The sequence below is a fragment of the Panicum virgatum genome, chromosome 1N (assembly GCF_016808335.1).
Source record: "Panicum virgatum strain AP13 chromosome 1N, P.virgatum_v5, whole genome shotgun sequence".
In the NCBI taxonomy this organism is placed as follows: domain Eukaryota; kingdom Viridiplantae; phylum Streptophyta; class Magnoliopsida; order Poales; family Poaceae; genus Panicum; species Panicum virgatum.
This window is the reverse complement of record NC_053145.1, coordinates 29,726,548-29,752,329: the sequence shown is the minus strand read 5'-3', so window position 1 is coordinate 29,752,329 and position 25,782 is coordinate 29,726,548. Positions and strand designations below refer to the sequence as shown.

General features: G+C 40.9%; 1 protein-coding gene and 1 long non-coding RNA gene across 3 annotated transcripts in view; one reads left to right on the top strand and one right to left on the bottom strand.

Moving 5' to 3' along the window:
* The first annotated feature begins 2,726 nt into the window (after positions 1-2,726).
* LOC120653442 overlaps positions 2,727-25,782 on the top strand; it is a 53,575-nt gene continuing 30,519 nt past the window's right edge. Inside the window, exons 1-10 of the mRNA XM_039931192.1 lie at positions 2,727-2,976; positions 3,540-3,687; positions 3,777-4,044; positions 4,147-4,372; positions 4,445-4,568; positions 6,819-6,995; positions 8,141-8,680; positions 9,819-10,268; positions 10,541-10,978; positions 18,730-19,266. Coding sequence (XP_039787126.1) covers positions 3,541-3,687; positions 3,777-4,044; positions 4,147-4,372; positions 4,445-4,568; positions 6,819-6,995; positions 8,141-8,680; positions 9,819-10,268; positions 10,541-10,978; positions 18,730-19,266 — 2,907 coding nt within the window. The 5' untranslated portion in view covers positions 2,727-2,976; position 3,540. The remainder of the gene's footprint in view (positions 2,977-3,539; positions 3,688-3,776; positions 4,045-4,146; positions 4,373-4,444; positions 4,569-6,818; positions 6,996-8,140; positions 8,681-9,818; positions 10,269-10,540; positions 10,979-18,729; positions 19,267-25,782) is intronic.
* LOC120655599 lies at positions 15,265-17,186 on the bottom strand. 2 transcript variants are annotated; one of them, XR_005667611.1, is made up of 4 exons: positions 16,526-17,186; positions 16,024-16,109; positions 15,781-15,868; positions 15,265-15,663 (listed from the first exon to the last, which is right to left on the bottom strand). It is a non-coding gene; the product is annotated as an uncharacterized LOC120655599 (long non-coding RNA). The 2 variants fall into 2 exon arrangements; XR_005667610.1 differs by having other exon boundaries at positions 15,781-15,840; positions 16,526-17,177.

Below are 25,782 nucleotides of genomic sequence, written 5' to 3'. Positions count from 1 at the left end.
AGTGAAAAAGGCACGCATGAATTTAATCTGTAAAAAAATTAGTATACAACATGGGGTCATTTGAATTCTTTTGCAACATACAAGCAGCAGTCATTTGGAGTTGTTTGAATTCATTGAACTACGTCTCGATCAATTCTATTGGAAAAAGCAACTTCAATATTTAACACATGCACACACCCAAATTTAGCTAAATTAAAAACTCGGCCGGCGGGGGAATGACCGCCCCCACGGTATTGTGTGATAGAGAAGACCGTCTCACACCGGGCAAGAAAATCTCCGAACCCCTACCCCACCATTACACAGCGGCACCGTAGCCCATGTGAGACGACCACGACCGGGGCCAGGCCTTAGACCTGTGCTTTGGCGCTTTGGCACTATGGGATAGATAAGGAGATTTTTTTAACCTTAATATGAAATTCGCTCCCACGGGGAGTCGAACCCAGGACATGAGGAGTGCCGTTGGGTTCCTCTAACCAACTCAGCTAGGGGCCCTTGGCATTTAGCTAAATTAGCAGCATACATATATTTATTTTACTTCCAAAACGACACTCATCATCATCTTTAATTTACTTCATATTATTCAATTTGACGTAATACAGTGCCTTGCATTAGAATTAAAGCACTAATATCTTGATCCAATTCCTGCCGATCACCAAGGACCCATGGTGCTTTTACGACAGAAAATAAACAACAGAGCCCTAAGTACAAACTCATCGACAACAAGCTAAGCTTTTTTGTAAATGGGAAATTTTATTGATTTTAAGCACAATACATCAAAGTGATACATTGTCTTGAAAATTTCCGGCCTCTGCCTAGATGGCACACAGCCCAAAAGAGAGTATGAAACAACCTAACACACTAATGACTGTCCATTCTAAGAATAGACCGCCACCCATGTGCTCAAGCAAAAAATCATTGGCCACTTGCGCCAAGAAGTGAGATCTCTATACAAGCTTGTCCTGCAAAAAATGCTGTTGAAGGATAGCCCACGAACGGAGCCAATGCGTTATTGAATAGATAACCTACGAAAAGAAAGCTTTTTTGTTATCAAACACCACCGAATTTCTACATAGTCAAACAGACCAACACAAAACCGTCGCGCCCAGAAGAACCAGTGGTTTAAGGTCTTTAGGAATTTCATTAAGCCAGCTCCCGAACATATTTGATATGTTGTGAGGTTTTGTTATACCCCAAACTGCATAGACTAAAGTCCATACCATTCTCGTGAATCGGCAATGAAAAAACAGATATTATATCGTTTTATTTTCATGACAGGAATCAACACAGTTGATTTCCCTGCCAATTCCGTTTTGCAAAATTATCTTTACAACAAGCTAAGCTAGCAAGTTAATAATAAATATATTATATATATATATATATATATATATATATATATATATATATATATATATATATATATATATATATATGCACCTTCCGTGTTGCTGCTGCTGGCCGTCCGTGCATGTGGCCGCTGGCCGCGATGACCAGACTGCGATTAAGTTCAAAAATGGTGGCAGCCGCCGGAAGAGACGATCGACGAGTCCGGCAGTCTTAATAAGAAATTAATAAAGCAAACAGCCGCCCGGCGACAAGTCCAACCAAATCCGACGACGATGCAGCCGCAGGCGGCGATTCCAAGCACAGGTCCGATCGTCCTCCTGTGCCGCCGCCTGCCTTCCCTGTTGCCGCGACCTACCGATCGATGGTGACTGCTGACTCGATCCAATCAGTCCTGATCCATGCGTCTATTCTTTTTTTTCATGGACCCACGTGTTGGTTACTTGGGTCCACCTACATTTCAGCCAACCAAATGTCCAAATCTATTTTACACTCTGTTTGTTTGGCTATGGCTGGTAGCTGGTGCTGATTTATTATGAAAGAAAAGTATGCTGGCTGGCTGGTGGCGGGTGCTGATTTGGTGCGAGAGAAAAACACTAATCTATTGTGCAACAAAAGGAACTAGCATATATACCAACGATATAAACCGTGGTGAAAACATGATATTGATGCAACCACTAAGTTTTTTGTTGCAATATATTCACATATATTGCAGCGAACGTGAGATTTTAATGCAAGGGAATAAAGTCGTAGCAATATCATTTGCTACTTGCAATCACATCACTGTTTGTTGCAAAAACCCTTACATATTGCATCGGAAAATAAAAATTATAACAACCAAAATCAAATGTAGCAATAGTATGACATTCTCACAACCAGATTTTTGATGGTGGTGAGGCGAGAGAAGAGCATCAATGTTTTGCAACCAAATTACAAAACAGATGCAATCTAGCACCTATCTAATGCAACTAATTTGGTGTAGTTGCAAAGATTTCTGTGGCATTAGCCGTAAAATCTAGTAGTGTTCCAAATATGCGAATTGTAATGGCGTATCACATAAGTTGAAAATTTATAATGGTATCGATCCAATTATCTAATGTTGAAATGACTTATACGGACCACAATGAGGTCGTTGTCTCGGGGCTGTGGTATACAATGGTTTTCACGTAGTGAGGCAAACATATGGTAGGTTGTGATAATTCAGGAAAAGCACATTTCTTCTAAAAAGAATAATAACAGCAATTGTGAGGGCCACCAGTCTACCTGTAATGCAAATTGCCTGTTAAATAAGTTAGCTTAGTTAAGCACCTCTGCCTCTAAAAGTCTAGGAGATTCTGAGTTCAGATATGGTCAGAAACCAGCACCATCTTTCGATGCCTCAACGATAGATTTGACTTTTTGTCTCATGACTCCTCGATCTATCAAGTTATTCTATTGATTTGATCCTAGCACTCTGATTAATTTAATTGAACCATTGATTCCTCGAGCACTCAAACCTTGGCTTGGGTAGTTAAGTCCTAATTGCCTATATGGTATACATCCCTCTGAGACTAAGAACACAACGCATCAATCGACACCAGATCCATCTATCTTTCTGGGGCAGACCGGGCGCGCTCCACTGCAAACAACTAACAGGTGTGCGCATTCTATCTATTATATGGTGATCCTCATTCTAACTTCTCCTGAACATGTGTAGATCTGCAAGTCCAGATCCTTCTCAATTCCAATCCTTCTCTATTAACATGCTGTAGATCTGTCTATATGCGTTTTGGTTTGCTTCCAGCGGAGAATATAGCCTCAATATGACAAGCATGCCTTTTGTTCTTGTTTATACTTTACTCTACATCTTAGAAATATTTTTCATGGTTGAATTGATCATATCTTTGGACATGTGCACAGCAGTTCGAATCTCCAGTAGCTGTGCAGTTCCTTGTTTGCATAATCGCTGTGCTAGTTAACGAACCGTTTTTGTGGTCGTCGAAACGATTTGTCCCCTTCCTGCAAACATCTAAAACTCGGATTCAGTGCACATCAGGGCATCTCCATGTGTAATTACCGATTTTTCTTCGAATGAAATTCTCAGCACAATTAGGGACCTGCTTCTGAATCGCACTAGTGATATTTTCATTAATTATCCCAGGTTAGTCGTTCATTAGCTATATGAAAGCTCTTGTTCTAAAAGTGCTTTGTTTATACAGAATGGAAGACAACTATGATCTCCTGGAGGATATACTTCATGGACGCAAGGACCCGACAAATCTACCGCTGCCATTTTTAAGATACATCACAAAAGATTTCTCCAAGGAGCAAAAAATTGCAAGTGGTGGGTTCGGTGAGGTTTACAAGGTAATATCAATTTTTTACTTACACCGGTCCTTCAAATTTCCTCACAATAGACTATAAGTTCTAGGCTGACAACAGAAGGTAATAAACAGGGAGAACTTAAAAACGGGATTGTTGCAGTGAAGAGGCTTTTCAATGAAAAGACAATGACAGAGGAGTTATTTTATCAAGAGGTTGATAATCTGATGGCAGTTAAGCACCAAAATATAGTTCGGTTTCTAGGGTTTTGTGCAAATAAAGAAAATATACCAATAAAGGATCCAAATTCACAAGGAAAAAGATATATTTATGCCGAGAAAAGAGAAAGATTGCTCTGCTTCGAGCATATCAGTAATGGAAGTCTTCAAAGCCATCTTACCGGTATGGAAAATACATGTGCATGGTGTCATGTGGTCTCCATATTTTCATATATTATTCAATTTCTTTTATTTTTATCAATTGTACTCAAATGGTATTGTGCAGATGAGTTAAGAGGACTTGAGTGGCATATCCGTTATCAAATTATTAAGAATATTTGTGAGGGTTTGCGCTACCTTCATGATGAAAAGAATATGATTCACAGAGATCTAAAGCCTGACAACATACTGTTAGATGAAATCATGGAGGCAAAAATTGCTGATCTTGGTATTTCCAAATTCCTTGACGATGGAGCATCAAAAGCTGTCACTACTACCACTTGGATGTCACAGTAAGCTTCGAGTCATCATAGCCTGATGTTTTTTGAAATGTTTTTGTTTATACCACACATACTATTATGCAGGGGATATTGCGCGCCGGAAATAAGGCAGCGTCATGAGGTCTCATTCAAGTCAGACATCTACAGCTTGGGTGTCATTATCATTGAGCTCATAACTGGACGTAAAAGAGATCCCGAGGCGAAGCATGTAAGAATGATTTATCAATCAAACCATTCGTCATTGACTAGATTCTCACCAAAGTTCTGGTATGGCTATTACTGTTCTTGATGTATCACCTTGGTGTATTGTGCTTGAAATGAATAAAATTTCCCATTTCAAAAAAAATATATGATAAAAAAATGGCTGTTACTGTTATTATCTTAAAGAAAGTTTGTTACACCATGGCCCATTGTCTTCTAGAGGCCAGGAATTTTCAAGACAATATAACCTTGATGTATTGTCTTTGAAATGAATAAAATTTCCCATTTCAAAAAAAATTGCTATTACTGTTCTTATCTTAAATAAAGTTTGTTACACCACAGCCCAATGTCTTCTAATCATCTTGGCTCTCAATGTTATTTATATACATAAATATTGATGTATTTAAGAAAGTTGAAGGTAAAAAATTGCCTATGACGAAGTAAATATAAAAAAATGAACCAAAAACAAATGTGAACTGAATAAGATTTGGCATTATGGAGAAACAAATAAAACAAAACTTAAGCAAAGTTGAAAAAAATTATCTCACTGAAAAAAAAACATGGGAGAAAATATACTTTTCTGTTCATTCTATGCAAAATAGAGACAAAGGGGTATGTTAATATTTTTTTTGTGTTGGAGAGGAAACTATCATGGACAGAAAGTATCACAGTAACGGAAGCCAAATTTTGAACAAAATGAAAAATAGAAAAAACGAGCAAAAATATAAAATAGTTCAGTTTCTCTAGTGAAAATAAAGGATATTATAAGAAAATTAGTTGTGATGTGCCAAATACATAGTGACCATGAAAAAAACACAAGTATGACAACAAGTCCTTTTTACATTGAACAAAATAGAATGTAAATTAAAATCTCAAAAGAGAAAAGCAAAACTGATGAAATTTTGACGTGTAAAGCGCGTATATGTAGTATTTATGAAATATAATAAAGTTTAATGAACAGGTGGCATGTAGTAAATGAGTACTGAATTAAATAATTGAATGCAACAAATAGAGATAGGAAAAAATAGTATTGTTTACTATATTTAAGTTATTTGCTCATCGCAGCTATATTTTTTTTCAGAGTACACATTTTTAAATACTATCATGAATATTTTCACAATTAAAATGTTTTATATGAATACATGTGTCATAAAATGAAAGATTGGAAAAATGAAGAGAGGAAAAATCAAAGCAGACTAGTGTACATAGAGGAGATACACATCTCCAAGAGAATCTCCATTTTCGACTCTTTATTCGACTCTTTGTTTGCCTCTCTATATAAATTTCACTCCATATTGAACATTTCACTCTAACAGGATTTTCATTTCTGATGCTCCAAATCATAACAACTACATTCAACTCTTCATCTATGTGTAGAGCCTAAATTTGACCAGCCAATTTGGCTAGCTGGACTGGCTAGCCAAGTTTAGCTAGCAAGTGGACTCACTTGGAAAATCGATTAGCTTGGCGAGTTGAATAGCTAGTCTGTTGAAGATCTATTTTGGTGTTGAGTAGCTAAAATTGGGCTAGCTGAGATATTTGGCTAGTCTCTTAGAGATACTTAACTTTTGTATTCAGTTGGTAATCAAGTCCCGCTAGCTAGCATCTAGAAGTCCTACGGAAAGGCACTTTATTTGTACGCCCACAGAAAGAAAAAATGCGACCGGAAGAAAGAAGTGAGAATAAAAGATGTAAAAACCGGAAAGAATGAATTGGCCGACGCGAATAGACCGGTCCAATACCGAAAAAATTGCAATATTAGGACTGCAAACACTGACCACTCGTGAATTTGCCACTCCCAGTGAATGACACGGTGGGACCATATGTGCCTATGAAATATGGGGCCAATGGCAAAACTGCAAAGGCCAATGTTTGCGGTCCTATTTTTGCAAATTTCTCGTCCAATACCAGTGGCCCATAGTTGGGTCTCTACTGTTGTGAAAATATTGCCATGTCCATTCAGTCACCCAATAGATGTGGTGGATTCCCATTTCCAAAACCCACTCATAGTGAACGCTTAAGAAAACAATGTGCTATAGTTGAACTCATGACATAAATATGGAATAACGTACTCAAAACTTGCAAAATTTTCGCTGAGTAATCAGATGGCAAAGAAAAATGAACAACATCCTCCATCAATTGCATGAATATAATGAGTCACTTCTTTATATGTTTTAACTCCGCATGTATATATCTTTTCAGCTTTTCATCAAATTTGTTTGCATCATTGAGTATAACACCTTTGTGAAAACTGCAGGTGCTTAGAAGATGGAGATACAGGTGGAATAAAACTGAGGAAACGACATTGAGTTGCCAACAAGTCTTAAAATGCATCGATATAGGACTACAGTGCAGAAATGAAGATCCCAAGAAGCGGCCTTCAATATCGGAGATCATAAGAGAACTGAATGAAATAAGCAGTGCTGATGGACAGGTGAAATCATTTTCTGAGGCATATATGTTTTGACAATATTGATTATACACAGCTAGTTTCATACACAGTTTTTATACCTCCTTCAATATTGATTATAGCAGTGCTGAATGAAATTAAGAGACTAGCTAGTTTTTATATATAGAACTCCAAGTTACTTCACGAAAAACTACCATATATATATTGATTATATCCTTCTCTGTTCTAGGCATCTATCTATGACCGGTATATACCCATCATCTATGACCCGTATATACCCATCTGTTACTTTTGTGCATGAACCTTTCTTCTCGGGCACTGCTACCGTACTCCATTTACCTCTTAAGAGGTAAGAGTTCAAATGAATCTAAGCCATTGAATTTTCAAGAATTAAATCCATCTTAAACATAAAAAATATATGTACTTAATTATCTTGCATGCATATCCAAAAATCATGAAACTGTGCTAAATCTTGTTTTCTAATCATACATGCATGGCGGTTTACCTAAATCATGCATGTACCTGCATGGAAAAAAAAATGTAGCACGCCTCTCACACAAAAATATATAGCAATAACATGTGCATGTGTCTTTATGTCACACTATAGAAAATAAACACTTAGATCTAACGCTGGATATATACATCTCTCTCTCTCTCTTCAAGTCATTCGTTACAGGCATGTCACATTAGACCAAGTCCTAACGTAACACTAGATTGTGTCATGATACATATGTGCACCTGTCATGCTACAAAAGTTATAGGCACCTGACATAATATGGTTCTATAAATACTTTTTCTGGTCAATTTTTTCACGTTTTATTGTCATGAACATGTTTTTTTGTTTGAAGCAACACACCTCATGTTTTTTTGTTTGAAGCAACCACACACCTCATGTTCACGGTATGAAACAAATATGAGATCTCATCAACTAATTCCTATGGCTGGCACCTCATGTGGAAAAAAAACAAAAATCAAAGATTTTAACTAATCTGCATGCAAGGTAGTTCTAATTCTCCATTTTCTTATTTAAAATATATAAATAAATATTAAAATTGTTACCTCCTAAGAGGTAATATTGCATTAGATCAACGGTCGACAATCACTTCGGTCACATATATAAGAGCATTTCACCAGGTCAAATTGGACATGATGTATATCTTATTTTGCAGATAATCCCTTTCTTTAATGACGTGCTGTGGATCGAACCTCTCGAGCTGTTTTTTCCTTTCGAGATTAATAAGGAGGTATCATGCTCACTACAGCTAACCAACAAGACAAATAGTTACATTGCCTTCAACATCCATACAACAAGCTTATTTCAGTACTGGAAGATACAGCCAAAGAGAGGCATTGTCCCACCAGTATCAACTTGTAGAGTTGAGATAACATTTCAAGGACAAGACAAGGCACCTCAAGATATGCGGCATGATGATCAGTACATTGTGAAGGGCATCAAAGTGAACGAAGGTCTTACAGTTCATGATATAACTGAAGACATTTTCACCATAAAGGGGGCCCACATAGTTGACGAGGTGAGATTGGATGTTGTTTTTGATGAACAGCTAAGAGCCCCATGTGTTTTGGAAGATCGCAATGAGGATTTTTCACTGGGGGGGCTTGGAGTGTCAGGTCCAGGGCTGTACGAGTCAGAAGCATTTGATGTGCCACAGGTAACTGCACACACGGGGCTAGGGGAGACAAATCCTGAGGTAAGTATCTGATTGGCCACCCTATCCTCACGCCGTCACACCAGTTACCGTCATCTTGATTTGCAATTTCTATTGTTGCTCTAATATGTAGTAAGCCCAGACATGAGCCCCGTTTTCCCTTGCTGATGAATGGAAAACGACTGTTTTTCATCAAATCTCATCCCTGACATTTCAATTGGTGCAAAGTAACCCCTTACCTAATTAAACTAGTTTATTAATAATGAATTATCCACACCTTGGCTTAACAACAATTCATGAGGGTCTCTCAATTATCCGATTACTCATTGCTTAGCCATGTCATAAATATGATGAGACTAAGCATGGTCTGTGATGAAAAATTTATGGTCCATATGGAAGAATCTTGTAGAATTCAAACTGAGTGGGATCTACCATCTCGTATATATGTCCCGAGGAGAGGCTGCACCCTGTTACGGACATATGCGTGTAATCAGCATGATTATGACGAGGAGCACCACCTAGCTGTTTCGCATTCGATCACTTCCCTCTTGATGTCATCATGGTTACCGCCGATAATATAAGCGCTAGCAAGGGTTAGCGAGGCAGCAAAAGGCAAAGGGGGAAGTTTTTTATGCAAAGATTAACACAACTCACACTGGAATATGTTATCATGTTTTGTTCAACGACGACCCAATGTAGAAACTCTCCGAATAGGAATATATTCTTATAGCTTATTAGTAAGTGTGTGAAGAAATTAAACTTATTTCACTATAACTATCATGTGTTTAGGACCTGATTAACTGAATGATTATGCGGCCTAAATTGATGTCAAATGGCACGAACCATTGCTAAGCCAAGTTATGCATTAATATAGTGCATTGGTTTAATTAGTTAGAGAATAGATTTGCACCAATTGAAACATCAGGGGTGAAAGTCACTCTCTTGTGATATTTTAAGGGATGAAGAATACACTTTTTGCGTTTTGAATTCTGTACATTATTAGACCCCGGCTATATATGGCAAAACACATGTACTGTGGATAGTGAAGGTGGCTCCGCCCCTGCCTTTATATGGGCCAATTAATGACGATATGATGCAGCGTACTATAATTTATATGACATTTTGACGTCATTTCCTGTAAACTAACATTCTTGGATCGAATCATTCTTGTTTGCTGCAGAAAATAAGCTCATGTCGCCAAAAGAAACTGATCCAGGTCCACCCGCAAGAGATGCGATTTCCATTATTGCCTAGTGAGAGACTGACAGCATCGTCCGGAATAAAGATAGTGAATATTACAGATGAGCATGTTGCTTTCGTTGTGAGGGATTCTCCCCTTAACAATGGAGAGTACATCACCCATCCAGAGACTGGAGTCATGCTACCTTGGTCTACACAGGAACTCGTGGTAAAAAGGACAGCAAAGAAGGCGGTTCCACACAGGACTCAGTGCAATGACAAGTACTACGTGCACGCTACTGCTGTGAGCAAGGGTTTCAAAAATGTTGATATTGGTAAATTTTATGAAACGCAGACACAGATGGGCCAAATATGGCACACTATGGAGTTGGGCGTTACTCTTGAAGAAGAATCACAACTGCAGGCCCCCGATGGTACGCCACAGACAGAGGCAGGTGCCCTAACTTTGTATCTATATATACAATGTCTAAATCAGTTTTAATTGCACTGCCGTAATTTATTAACAATGCTAGGTTTCGTTCTGTTCCTGACTAATGGGTCAACAAGGGTGTAGTAACAATGCTAGTTTTAATTGGCTAGCATCTCGTATCACATCAGCACTTGTGCCTCCTCTCGACTAGTTAATTGTTTTTAATTTTATTTATAATACTGTGCTACCTGTGAGTTAACGTGCATGGATCTCATGGTTATTCTTTGTTGCAGTGCTCAGGTGCCTCAAAAATCTTGATTGAGGTCCACGACTCTGAGCTGCGCTTTCCGTGTTTAACAAACGAGCGGCTGTCACCTTCGTCCGCAGTTAAAATAGTAAACCTCACAGACAACTACGTTGCTTTAGCTCCACGGAGTTCTCCCCACAATGTGGCATTGTACTTCCACTATCCAAAAGGAGTAGTCATGCCACCAAGGTCCACACAGGAACTCGTGGTAACAAGGACGGCAAAGAAGGGCGTTCCACAGGGCATTCAGTGTGATGACAAGTGGTACATTTACAGCACCGTTGTAGGAGAGGATTTCAAGAGCAGTGATCATCGTAAATTCTATGAAACAAAGACAGGTCAAATATGGCATAATGTTGAGTTGGGCGTTGTCCTTGAAGCAGCACTCCAATTGCAAGGCTTGGATCATTCACAACATGCAGAGGTGAGTTCCTTCAATTCACACACACACATTTATGCAAGCACGAGTTTACTTAGAAAGTATGTCAAGCACACTACTACAAAAATGAGTTGTAGCAACACTCCAATTTCTTTAGGAGCCGGTCAAAATGTAACTCGTTGCTAAAAATAGGGCAGAGTTATTGTAGCATTTGACCCGTCCCTAAAAATGCATTTTTAGGGACTAATGATGCCGGCCATCATCTGCCCCTACAAATGGTACCATAAAAAAGTCATAATATTTTCATATGATCTCGGATGAAGTCAAATTTTATATCAAAATTGCAGAGAATGACGGGATCAAAACTTTGTAGTTGATAACATTTCATTTGAGGTCATTTAGTGATCTAAAAAATTACTATAAGTTCTCTAATAGCTATAACTATGTAGTATTTTATATAACTCAAGTCATACTTTGAGGTTTCTACAACCTTAACCTTCATATATGCTGAAATATACTTGGTATATTTTTATTTGCATCTATAGTTCACAATAACCAAAGTCTAGAAATTTCACTTTTTTTACTTTTTTGCTATATGTAAAGATTTAAATCAAAAAATATTTTTAGGGGGAGGTGGTGGCATCACCCGTCCCAAAAAATGTATTTTTAGATGCGGGTGATGGCATGATCCGCTCCTACAAATTGTACCACGAAAAGATCCATAACCTTTTCATATGAAATCGGATGAAGACAAACTTTATACCTAATTGTAGAGCTTGACGAGATCTACAACTTTGTACCTAATTTTAGATCCACAACTTTGTAGTTGATAAGTTTTTCATTTAAGGTCATTTAATAGTCTAAAAAATTATTACAAATTCTCTAATACTATAACTATATTTCTAGGGGCGGGTGGTGGCGTCACTCGACCCTAAAATAGAGGCCACCCATCCGCGTGCTAGGCAGAACAGCAACACGGTTGGCTAGAGCACTGGGGCGAGGATCGCCAGGCCCACACCTAAGTAGTGCCGGGGGCGGGTGGTGGCAGTAACAAATGCAGTGTGTCTCTCTCTCTCCCCCCTATCTCTACAAATTATCAGCAGACAATAGCACATGTGAGAACCGCGCGTAGCGCGGGTGGCAGGAGCCGGTGGGTGGCTTCCTGCCCACCAGGGTTCGAGCCTCGGGCTCGCCTAGTGTCTCACCGGGGTTTTCTCCAATTTCTCCCGCTGCAGGTTCTGCAGTTGTTGCCTCACGCGTGGATGTGCCACAATGGTCAGGGTGACGTGCCCGTCACGTTCGAAGCCTGGTTAACTTCGGATACCTCTCAGCCACGTGCAGTCTCTTCATATAGGGGTAGGTCTAGCTTGCGCACTAGGGCGTGAGTGTGTGAGTGTGTGCGTGTGGTGGTGTGAGTTCAGATACTACATCTTGTATTGAAGAGTTGAGGCATAAAAAAAACAGCACATGCACCGCACACCACCTCTCTCTTTCTCTTCCTTGTCTCCCCCATCTTAATCCATGTCCCTGGTCTTCTCCCCATCTTCTTCAGCTCGCACGCACGGCCTGGAGCGGCGGTGCAGTGTGGCAGCGGCCACGACGTGGGGGCGCGGTGCTCGACGGCACGGAGTAGCTGTGGGTCAGGTGCGGTGGCCGGTGGCGCGGGGACACTCGCGCGGCGCAGCGGCCGGCAGGGCGCGGCAGTCTGCGGCGCACTGATGCGTGCACGGCGGGCTGCGGCGGTCGGCAAGGCGTGGCAGACTGTTGCGCACGGACGCGAGCTGCGGTGGCCGGGCGGGTGGGGCGTGGCGGGCTACAGGGCGCTAACGCGTGTGTGCCGCGCGGCGAGGCAGGCTACCCCGTGCGGACGCGTGCCTGTACCGGCGGGGTGTAGAGTTCTTGGTAGGGTATCATCGAGATTAGGAACTATTAGAGAATAATGCGAAAACAGGATCGAACACGAGACACGATTTTTACGTGGAAAAACCCTTGCGGGAGAAAACCACGGGCGCCAACCGGCGATCTTCACTATAATGAGGAGAGTTACAACGCAGGGAATACAATGAGTCGTCAACCCTTCCCATGTGGCTTACAAGATGTATATATAGGGCGGACTGAACTGACTGCAATCAAACACGAAAAACTAATCCGCTAATCACATAACCCGAACCGTGGGCCCTCCAGGCGTCCCCACTAGACACACGTTATAATTCAAATCACATCCAACATGAACTCAATGGTGCACATAACACAAGGTTTAGACACGTTCGGCTTGCTGAATAGTGTAATACCATACATCGTATTTATTGGTTGTATTGCGTGAGATTGTTCGTATACCTAGTTTTGGCTTGAGGTGGTTCTGCCGATCTATGTACTCATGCCCACCACTATATACTCAAGAGGGTGGGATTACTAGTCGGTTACATGGTAGGAGTCATAGTATGTTTGCAGGGTATGAGTATGAGTCCTACTATTATTACAAACGAATGCTAGTAGGAACCCATCTTCTTCCTTCATTTTGAGTACTAGGGATTTTATATCCAACATACACTGGATGAACCAACGGGTGTCGGATGAAGCATTAGAGCAAGGTGTCAGACCATTGATGGAAGCAAAAGAAGACGTGGCAAAAAGGGGCCAACGACAATGTGACTAAAAAGGTGCTACCGGATAATCCAATACCCACGTTGGCAGTTGGAGGATCCGGTACTACTGTACTTTTAGGGTCCGTTGGAGCAACGGCTCTTTGGAGTTATTAGGCTATCTATGCATTCTCTACTCATCCATTTGAGGTTGCAAGAGTAAATAGCTAGCTCATACATAATGAAGAAGATATCCAAACCACCATAGTGCTAAGTGATCATATCCATAGGCTTTAGCACATGCTTTGAGAGTGTTCGTTGGTGCTAGGTTAGGCCTAGCAGAGAAAGTGTGAGAGCAAAGTGTTGCTTCCTTGAGTTTGATTTAGAGTGAACAATAGGTGTAATCATGGTGTGTCGGCTCCTTGGTATCTTTGTACCTCGCTAGCAAGTCATTGATGCTTCAGCTTGGTGTAGAACGGCAATGATGATCATGTTGGGGGACGCGGAGACCCCTAGCTCCGTAGTGAAGATGGTGTGAAGATGATCGGTGCAAGAGGTAGTGAGCATCGTCATAGTGGCGAGTCCAAGCCCTTGATATGAAGAGATTTGGTGATTTGAATCATATCGTTCGTGGAGCTCAACGTAGACTAGCACTAGCGGAGAAAGGGACATCGGTGCTGGTTGAATTTGACCTTAGGTATCGGTTATGCAACCGGTACTGCAAGACCGGGACCAAAAGTCTCTGTCTTCGTCACCGGGTAAATGATCCGGTACCTAAGGCTCTGTTTAGTATTGGCTGAAAGATTCACCCGATACCAAAGTATGTTTGGTCAAAAAATAGATTAAACAACAGAAGAGGCCCGCACACGCGCACATCTTTTGGGGTAATAACACCACCTAGTACCAATGTTTAGCCGGTACCAAAGGACCTCCTTAGGCTCCCATCCACCCTAAAAGTACCAGCATAAAGTCTTCTTCATGTTGGTACTTTTGAGGTGGATCTTTGGCTTGTTTATTTTCTAATAGTGTAGGGGTGGCTTTGGCCCACTGATACCAAAGAAAAAAAATGACGTGCTGAGTTTTCATTCCACTAACCTACTTCTTTACGTTTCCGCAATTCTTACTTGTAACTTTTGTGCATTTAGTTCTTTAGAGTAGTATCAAGTTAGCATTGGTGATAGTTTGCAAAACTCTTGTTTGGGTGGGTTGGAACACTAGACGAACCATAGTTGCATATCTACATAGCATGTTCTACTTTATGTTTTGTGCAAACTAGATGAAAACCATATCTTATGATTTTAAGTTGCCTAATTTACCCATCCCTCTCTTAGGCTATCACTACTACAGGACATGGATGTAGTAACATCACCTTGTGTTACTATAGGTAAATAAATGTGTTACTAGGTCTCATTGTAACACATCTTATTAGTGTTCCTATCCTTGATGTTACTATGGTATCACCTATTGGAACACAACACATGTGTTCTTTTATATCTAAAATAGTGTTACAATTATTTCTTGGGTAACATATTTTTTTAACTCTAGTAACACTTCTATATTGTGTTAGTAACACTTCATGAGAACACAGTTCAGGAGAATAAGAACACATGGTTCCTAACACATATTTTATCTATTGTAACACATTCAAGTTTTTCAAAAAAAAATTATTATACACCTGCATATGGTATATAATATTGATACGATTTTTTTTGGGAATATGATACATTATAAAATCACACAAACCACAAATTTGAATAATCATTGGAAGTTGTATTGATTGTGGGAGGAAACAATAATATTACTCATCACATGATGTGTACATATAATGACAGGATTCTAGAGAGAAAATGTACATATATAGCAATATATAGCAATGGACGGTACAAGCTGTCTCTGTACTATATTTTTGAAAAGGATATATGTACTATTAGACATGCTACGGGTGCCTTTGGCATGGCTCCAATAGGCTTCGGCTCCACCAAACAATGCTACTGTAGCACAGCTAGCTGTTCACTGGAGTCTTCTCTCTCTCTTCACTCCCGCCCCCCTCACAAAAACACAAGGAGCTGTCTCTGTACTATATTTTTGAAAAGAACATAGAAGAAGATGAAGCCGGTCAGACCACAATGAGACATGGCACCTGTGGTACTGGTATTTGAATAAGATAAGTATATTAGCTGGTCAGACCACAATGAAGCATGTATCTCAAGCTTCAGACACCACACGAATTAAGCATGGATAGTGTAGAGGAGAAAGCAGGCATACCTTCCCTCAACCTCCAGAGGGTTAGTGCAATCCAAAGGGATAGTGCAGAGGAACAGTGCCCTATTCCAGTATATTAAAATTAGCCAAACTGCAAATAGAACTATCATAATATCACTAAACTCAGAATATGTTCTGTTCTAATGAGCTGGACCATACTTATGCATTGATCAAATTAATGAAGACTCAACTACATATGTTCAGTTAATCAAAACTGATTAACTGAATGTTGTTGAATGCCCTCACCTCTCACATCCGAAAGCAGGTTTGACCATTAAGCCCAGACATACAGCCCACATAGAGAAAAAAAAAAGGATATGATCTGTGTAGACCTGCAATACACTCAAATTGATTTCAATGCTGCAGGTTATGTGGGAAAAAAAATAAATTTCTACTATTACATATTCAAGTAGAATACACTCGAATTGCAAAACAAGGTTCATGCGTATGAGACATTTAAATTAATAACCGGCAATTAAGCAACCCAACAGGCATAGACTATGCTAATCAACAACAAAAATTAGATAGATCATTATCAGGGCAGAAACATGAGCTGTGACTAACATAATTGGACATGTCGAGAAGCCTTATAGTGTACTAAAAACAACATAATGGAAAGAACAGTTTACTAATGGGCATTATAAGGGGGCCAGGCAACACAAGCAAGTGATAACCGATACATGAGTGTGCAATAAATGAGTGGCATTCTCCACCGACAGGAGCATGAGCATAGTTGGTGGGAGCTTACCAGCAGAACGGAAGCTGCGCGGGCGAACTATGCCGCTACTCGTCACTTGAGCTGAACTCGGTTACCTGCAGGAAGCAAGAACAAACAACAAGGGGGAAACATCAGTTCGAGGACCTGCACACATGTAAGCACCACACCGGCGGCGATGGCACCCTAATCGGAGCATGCATGGGCGGACGGCGAGGGGTTAGGTTAATCAACACCGACAACCAATCCGTCCACTACCATCTGAACCGGTTGAGGGAGGGAGATTCGGGGACGGGGGGGGGGGGGGGGGTTCGATTCGACTGCTGGAACCGAAAGAGAGAGGATGGGGGAGGGGAGGGTTGAAAATCGGGGTGGATTTTACTGGGAAGCCCGGGTGGGCGGATCTTCCTTGTGTGATGCCATCTCGGGACCGACGCCATCCCTGCCGCGGTCGAAGACGAGGTGGATCCGTGGATCCGGGCCACAGCGGAGGCGAGGTGGGGGCCGGTGACGAAGGGAGCAGCGATGGCGGCGATGGTCGATGCAGGGAGCGGCGGCGCGGGGTTGGGGCGGGATCTGGGCGAGAGAGAGGGTCTGGCGGCGCAGAGGGGATGGGAGACGTGCGAGATGCGAGAAGGGAGAGGTGAGGACGCGATAGAGAGGGGAGGGCGCGAGGGAGAGGTGAGGACCCAAAAAATGATGACCAGAGAAAGCGCTAGTTTGGCACTAGCCCAGTGGTAGGTCCCTATGATTTTCGTCCCTGTGCTCCTGAGTTCGAGCCCCCTTATGTGCATTTTTTTCCATTTTCCTTCCCACGAAATTATCTTTACTAAACTATACTATGCGCCAAAACACCACTAATGCATTGCTAGCCCAGAGCTAATGCTATAGGGCTTTCCTTCACATGGTTTTTGGGTTCAAGCCCTCTTCCTAGCACTTATTATTTTTTATTTTTCTTCTATTTCTTCTTCCCATTTTTTCCTTCTATTTCTTCTTCGGATTTTGTCTACCCAGAAAATGTTCCCCATTGGAAAACAAAAGTTGTTTATCAGGAATTTTTTTTTATGTAACATAAATTCTACATTAAAAAGAAATGAATTATAACCTACCAACACTACTATGACTTTATGATGGGACCTGTTATGAAAAAAACTCAACAACGCTGTAACAACTCATTCTCTTCTTATTTGTTTCAAATTTTTTTCTGACAAATTGGTAATGCAAATTTGTCATAGATTTGTGACATTTGTTGGTTATCCTCTATGACACAATAAAATTCGTCAAGATATGGATATTGGATCCATTTGTGACGATTTGCAGTTCGTGTTAGCGACAAACACCTCATTTTCATCACTAAACTATAGTGTCTAATACAAAACATCACAAATCAAACTGTCATAGGACGAATTGCTCTGTTGTCACGAGGTATACATCACAAAAAGTCATATTTGTTGTAGTGAAGGTCTTCTTTGTAACACTTAAATTGTAACATTATTATGTATGTGTTCCTAGATGCTACTATCATTGTAACATTTTAGGTGCAATATTACTTTTGTGTTACTATAAATATTTTCTGTAACACAATTTTATAGAACATGTGCTATGTGTTACAACACTCATCTGTAACATATAGTTTTGTGTTACTATTAAACTTCTCTGTAACACAATGGTGGATATGTTACAAGAGTGTGTTACAGTATCTATGTTCTGTAGTAGTGTATGATGACTGGTTCATTTCAGTCTTCTCATCTAATCTTTATGGGCAAACATGTGTACAAAGGTATCGGCTATGGTGTATGAGACCTGTCCCTACATAGGGGTTGTTTGACTCCTTGTATTGGCGCGGGCCAACAATCGTGTTGTACAGCCCCGGGACTCCGTCTTGATCTTTTAGGATTGCCTCCATCATATCATATCGAGGAGACTCATGTGGTGTCATTCGTTATCTCTTAAAGTACTCCTGGGTTCACTGATTCATTAATATTTCAGTTAGCTATATCAATTATTCAGAATAGCGTTGCCCCTGCAACGATAGATGGCTAGCTACTGTTGGAAATACCAACTTTGTTAAATTAATCACTTATTTTGTTCTCGAGTCTTCAAAGAACTATTTAGCAGCCCTCCTGCAATGACACCACGCACATATGCCCCATCTTTACTCGTTGTTTCTTACATAAAATTATACGATGATGTAATTTGTACAATATGCTGATATTATTAAATCTAATGCTTTGTAGAAAATACCTTCATTGACTCCAAAGAAGCTGATCCATGTCCACCCACATGAGCTCCGCTTCCCCTTTCTGCGAAAAGATAATATATCAGTTTCAGCTGGAATTAAGCTAGCCAACATAACAGATGACTATATTGCTTTTTGTATGAAGAGCATCATCTACAATGTAGCAATTTACAACTTCTATCCGCAAGAAGGAATCATACCACCAAGGTCCACACAGGAAGTTGTGGTAAAACGGGCAGTAAAGGCGGCGATTCCGCGGAACCTTGTGTGCAATGACGTGTGTTATGTTTACAGCTTCACTGTCACCGATTACATGAAGAACAACAATGAAAATAAATTCTACAGACAACAAGCAGGTGAAATATGGCACAATACGGAGTTGGCTATTGTTCTTGAAGAAACATCCCAACTGAAGTCCTCCAAATCTATTATGGATTTGTCGCTTGCAAACAAACAAATACGGGGCAACCAATTGATGGGGCAGCAGACACTGTTTAAGCCGATGACAAGGCAGTCAGTATCTAGCCATGATCAGGTAAGCTCACTTTCTCTCTCTCTCTCTCTCTCTCTATCTATCTATCTATCTATCTATCTATCTATCTATATATATACATATATATATCTATATATATACATATAATATATATATCCTAGTAGCTACACCTAACTAATTTCTGGATTACTTAATTTTCAGTAATAACTAGGTAGTGTTTGGTTCATCCAATCTGCTCCGGTAACCAATTGCGCTGCAAACTTATAATGTTGTTTCGTGTTTGGTTTGAGTGCTCCGTGAATCAATACAGTGGAATCGAGGGGAAACAGATGCCGCCTAGCTCTTTTTTTTCTCGCGCTTCTCTTGATCCCCGTTGCTTGCGCCCACCACATTCGTCGAGCATTTGCAGCGTGCCTACAACTTCCAAGTTGTTTCTTCTCAATGAAACAGCTTGCACATCAATCTATCCCTTACATGTCACCAAGTAGATGATGTTAAGCATAAGAGAGGCCGAACTAACGGCTGCCTGGACCTTGAAGAAGAAGCTTCTAGTTCTAGAGCACATTATATCACTAGTGCTCAACGCAAATCTTTATTGTTACTTGACTAAAGTTACATCAGTTTGTTTGTGGCTGGTCATTTTAAAAGCTAATTTCTTGTACCCAAATCAAAGCTTTAATTTAAGACCGGGCACAGATAAAAAATTGCATTCACGGAACTCGACAGTAGGGATTCAACGTCGATCCTACATTCCTACTAGTGTTTCCTTACAACTGGTGGTGTATTGCTAGTTTTTAATTGTCCTAGGAGTCAATTTTCCCTTTGATGTGAAAAGCTGAGATCCTCGGGGTTTTTTCTTGGTTTTCAAAAAGTCTAAAATTTCCATCCCAGCTTTCAAATTGTTTCTTTGTTTAAAAAAGATGTCACGGCTCTTCACTGAAACCTTCAATAATGTATTATATAGCTATTCATTTCCGGATGGCTAAACTTAGCCCAGTCACATTAAAAAGAACACTTTTTTAGAATGGTTGAGGAAAAATGAACGGCACACGTCACTCAATTCGATGGCTGGAAAGGTAGAGGCACTAAAATGAGAGGCACCCGGTGTATACTATATGGTGGACCATATGCACCAGATGCATACCAAATTGGTGGAATCCACACTGGGGAAGATGCGGTGGGATGATCTAATGGGACAACAAAAGACGTTGGGATATAATCATGAAGCAGGATGGTAGGTGGCATCAGTCCACATTGTCGATGACTGGAGTGCGGTGATCGGCGAGGCAGAGGAGGCGTTCTTCCATCACGTTGTTTTTTAGATAAAGGATTGTCCCAGCCTTGAACACTCTCAAGAGTGTCTACAGCCTACAGCAAATGCAGCACGTAGACTGCAAGAGCTATAGCTCAAACACTATAATAAGTCCCAACTAGAATAAGCAAAGAAATAAAAAACTTCACTCCAACAGCCAGCCGACTAGATCAGCCCTCTAATCTTTGCCTAAATTTCCAAACACCTCTTGCCCAAAGTCCATCATTACTCCTTCCAGGTTCCTGCAACACTTCAATAGAAATTCTCTTGCTTTCTCTTTAGACAGCAGTGACCACGTTCTTGCCCAATATGTCCCTCTGAAGATAACCTGCAGGTATGAGTTAGGCACAATTCAACTAAACACAGCATCATTCCGAGTCAGACAAATGGCCCAGCAAAAAGCTATAACTCCTATTAATAGTTGTTTTCTGAACTTGTGAGGTAAACCACCAAGCCAAGGTCCCAACATATCAGTAATATTGGAAGGTGGTTGAATTCCAAATGTAAAGTAAATCGAATTCCAAACAAATTTTGCCGCATGACAATCAAAAAACAAGTGTTGTATGGTTTCGGTATTATTAAAGAAACAACACAAACTATTCCCCTTCCACTTTCTTTTAATTAGATTATCTTTTATGAGTGTCACCCCTTTTCCTAGATACCATAAAAATATTTTAATTTTGAGAGGTATCTTCAGCTTCCAAACAGTAAACCTTTTAGGCACAAAACCAGATAGCATCATGCTATTATACATAGTTTTAACCGAAAAAATGTTTTTCTGTCCAAAGCCCAAACCCAGCTATCTTCAGAATCACCCAATCTGACATTGATGACCTGGCTAACTAAGTCATTCCACAACTTAAGCTTATCCCCCATCAGATTCCTTCTAAAGGAGATGTTCAGTGGCCTTGTCTCTAGTACATTTTCCACTGTTTGGTTTTTCTTTCTGCAAATCTGATATAAGGCAGGGAACTGTTTCATCAATGGTTCCTGACCAACCCACCAGTCTTCCCAAAATCATGTATGTTTTCCATATTTCACATAGAATTTACCTCTTTCAAGTAGGTGCTCCTTCACCTCAACCAGTCCTGCCCAAAATTGGGAATCCCCTGGTTTCCTCCTCACTTGGGCCAAAGAGTTATTTTTGAGATATTTTCTCTTGAGTATTTGTTGCCAAACGCCTTCCTTGTTCAATATAGTTTAAACACCCACTTGCTTAGGAGGCATATATTCTGGACATCCAAGTATAATGGTCTATTTAGCATACAAAGAATACTCCATTTAGCCAACCTGTACCTCCTTTTGTGCCCATCACTCTACCAATAGAATCTAGATCTATAATAGTCTATCCTCTTAAGCACTCCTTTAGGAATTTTAAAAAAGGAAAGTATGAATAGAGGAAAGCTAGACATAATGGAATTTATAAGCACCAATCTCCCTCCCGTTGAAAGCAGCTTTCCTTTCCAGCTTCTTAACTTCTTCTGAATTCTTTCTTCAATGTGACCCCAATCCTTGCTAGCAATTCTGTTTGGATTCATAGGAATTCCCAGGTATTTAAATGGGAAAGTACCTTCCTTGCATCCAAATATTTGCATATACTCTAATGTTCTAGCTTTAGCCTCCCCTAAACAAAACAACCCACTTTTGTGGAAGTTTATCTTATGACCTGAGAGTTTTTCAAACACACACAACAATATCTTCAAGTTTTTTGCCTGCTCAATATTATCTTCAACAAATATGATGGTGTCATCTGCATACTGCAAACTTGACAATCCATCATCCACCAAGTGTGGAACCACTCCCTTAAATTGTTCACTTTCTCTTGCCCTTGCAACCACACATCTAGCATGTCAGCTACTACATTAAACAACACAGGGGACAAGGGGTCACCCTGTCTCAGGCCATTTTTGGTTTGGAAAAAATTTCCTATGTCATCATTAATTTTAACACCTACACTCCCTCCACTCACAATATTTTCAACCCACTTGCACCACTGAGGGGAAAAGCGTTTCATCCTTAGAGCTTGCTGCAAGAAGCTCCAACTGACTTTATCATAAACCTTTTCAAGATCTAATTTCAGTAGGATCCCTTTTTATTTTATTTTCATAATTTCATGAATTGTCTCATGCAAGATTACTACCCCTTCCATTATGTATCTTCCAGGTAAGAAGGCTGTTTGAGAAGGTTTTATGACTCTACTATCAACTGAAGTAAATCTGTTAGCTAAAATTTTTAAAAAATTTGAAACTAACATTCAGCATGCAAATAGGTCTATGTTGCTGGATCTGTTTTGCTTCCTGCAACTTAGGCAGTAAAGAGGTCACCCCAAAGTTTAAACTAAAAATGGGTAAATCTCCTTTGTGGAAGTCAGCAAACATAGCCATAAGATCCTCTTTTATAAGACTCCAAAAACTTGGTAGAATTCAACTAGAAAACCATTAGGGCAAGGTGCTTTGTTCTGCTTCATTTGAAAGATGGCCTCTCTGACCTCTTGTTCAGTAAATGTTTCTATAAGGATACTATTCTCCTTAGCTGTAACCTGTGTTATGTCATCTTTGCTGGATTCATCCATAGAGAAACACTCAGATTCAACTTTGCCAAAAAGACCCTTATAATACTTTGTGATGTATTTTTTTCAGATTCTCTTCCCCTTCTACAACACCCTCCTCCTGTTCTAGCCTATAAATTATAGTTTTCCTTCTCTTTCCATTAGCAACTAACTGAAAGTACTTAGTGTTACTATCCCCTTCCAGCAGATCCTTGGTTTTAGCTCTCTGAAACCATTTTATTTCTTCCTCTCATATAAGTTGAGCTAGTCTGTCTTTCACACACGGCTTGAGATCCATTTCCTGCTCGGAAATTAACCTTATTTCAGCCAACTTGTCTAACTCATCCCCCTTCCTCATCAATTCCTTTTTTTCCTTTTTATAGGCAGCATTAATGCTAGCAGCCCATCCCCTAAGGACTTGTCTCAGTTTCCTGATCTTGTTTTGCCACCTTTGCAATGGAGTATGGTCTCTCTTCTCTTTATGCCAAATTTCTGCCACTACGTCAAAAAAACCTTCCTCCAACAGCCACCCCAACAGCCCCTTTGTAAGCCTGTATCTAACAATAGGGGTGTGTGGTCAGAGATTTCTATACTCAAGGCCACAACGGTTGCCAGAGGGAATTGTTGTTGTTCAGTGCTCACTAGAACTTTGTCTAATCTTTGAGGACAGGAGCCAACCAGCACATTGTAAGTGCGCCCTAGGAGCTACATGTACTGAACACACCAAGTGGGTCTAGGAAGCAGTACGTCGTGGCCACGACGACGACGGTGGAGGACGACATGTCTTCAACAGTAGGGGCATCCACCGAGATAGGGGTACTTGAGCAAGTGTACCGCGAGCTGGAGAAGGCGGCAGAATATCGAGTTTCCACTTCTTAAGGCACACTGCAGCCGCAGCCAGAGTCTCCCGGATGGGGAGCTCCTTGGCCTAGAGGTGGTTGCCACGCCTATTGCATGCATCAGCATCAATAAGCTGGGGCGGAAGCACTTCATCAGTAGGGTCCTATTGGCACAGGAGGTCCAGCTCCACCTCACCATCGTGTTCCGCCCCTCCGGGATTGGCTTGAGCAGGCCGAGCACAACATTAACCAGAGGAGGGGAATAGAGCTCCGCCAGTGAAATCATGACCGAGACATCGACCTGCACAAGGCCTAGAGGAGAAGTTATGACAAGAGCAGTGGAAGTCATCGGAGCATCCAAACCAGGTTGGCCGGCAGTGATGCCAAGTGCTAGCATTGAAATTGGGACCTCCGCATGGCGGAATGCGCGTGCCCATGCAACAGTAGAAGTTTATGGGTCGATGGGATTAGCGATGGCATTAATGGGCGAGGTTCACACTACAAGAAAAATGGGCATTCGTTCCTTCACTTAGTACCGGTTAACTTGTGATCCGGTACTAAAGTTGGCACGGAGCTTTAGTACTGAGTTCAAATTTGAAAGCCCCCGGAGCTATGTTAGTACCGGGCCAAGACACCGGCCGGTACTAAAATGCGATATTTAGTACCGGACGGTGTCTTGGCCGGGTACTAAATGATCGTCTAATGGTTACTTCAAAAGAAATGCATCTCTCATCTAGTCACATGTGATGCACAGGTGGGGTGGTAAGAAAGGTTTGCGTGAGGTTGGATGACATGAGTTCGAATCCCAGAAACCGCGCATGCACATATTATGCGTAAAATGCACGTGTACAAGAGCCTCCACGTTGTTCTTCATTTTTTTGTTTATTTTTTGGGTGCAAAACCGTTTAGTAAATCGTACCTTTAGTACCGGGTGTTTTGACCGATACTAAATGGTGTGACATTTAGTACCGATCAATCTGTACCGGGCGGGGAACCGGTACTAGCCGGGGGTTCCCACCCGGTATTAATGTGAAGTTTTCTAGCAGTGTCACTAGTAGGGCAAGGTCAAGCTGTTATCATGGTAAGGAGTTGTAGGAGAGCTTAACCAGCAGGGTGAGGTTGAGCCACTTTAGCGTCAGCGAGATGTAGATGAGCTTCATTGGCGGACTAGACCCATGTCCAGTAAAGACTAAAAGTTCCCTCTCACTTACACCAATGTGGATAATGAGCATTACCATTTTCCTGCCCACACTAATGACCGTTCGCGGCCTCCAACATAAAGTGTGTGTGCTCATATCTGCATAAAAAGAACGGGCTAATAAAGATGAATGATACGGATGGAAAAGAGAATTAGGAGAGGGAGAGTGTATATACATGAAAAAAAATGTGGATGATGGACTATAATTTGTGCGTGCTGAAACATGATTCATTAATCAAACGTAATCTACGTTATCTAAATAGGTACAATTAATGAGATAATGGGCGCCATATTGATGTAGTCGTTGAGTCTAATGGCTGGAATATGTATTTTTGAGGGACCGAAGCCGGCGACCAGAGGGGGGTGAATGGGAGCCGATCAAAATTTCTTCGTAAATTGAAACGTCGGCCTATATCCCTAAAATCACCCAAGCTCTCAAGCGTTCTGACCAAAGTTTGGAATAGCTATAAAAAAGCTAAACCAACACAAAAGGCCTCGAACAAGCGAGTAAAAACCACGAAGCAAATCGGAAGCGAATCGGGAAAACAGCAGCCCTGTCTGCCTGGACCGGTCTGACCGGTCGTGTCTGTCCAAAGGCGAGAAGACCGGTCTGACCGGTCTTGCCTACCGGTCTGACCGGTCGGCACCCAGAAAACCTCGA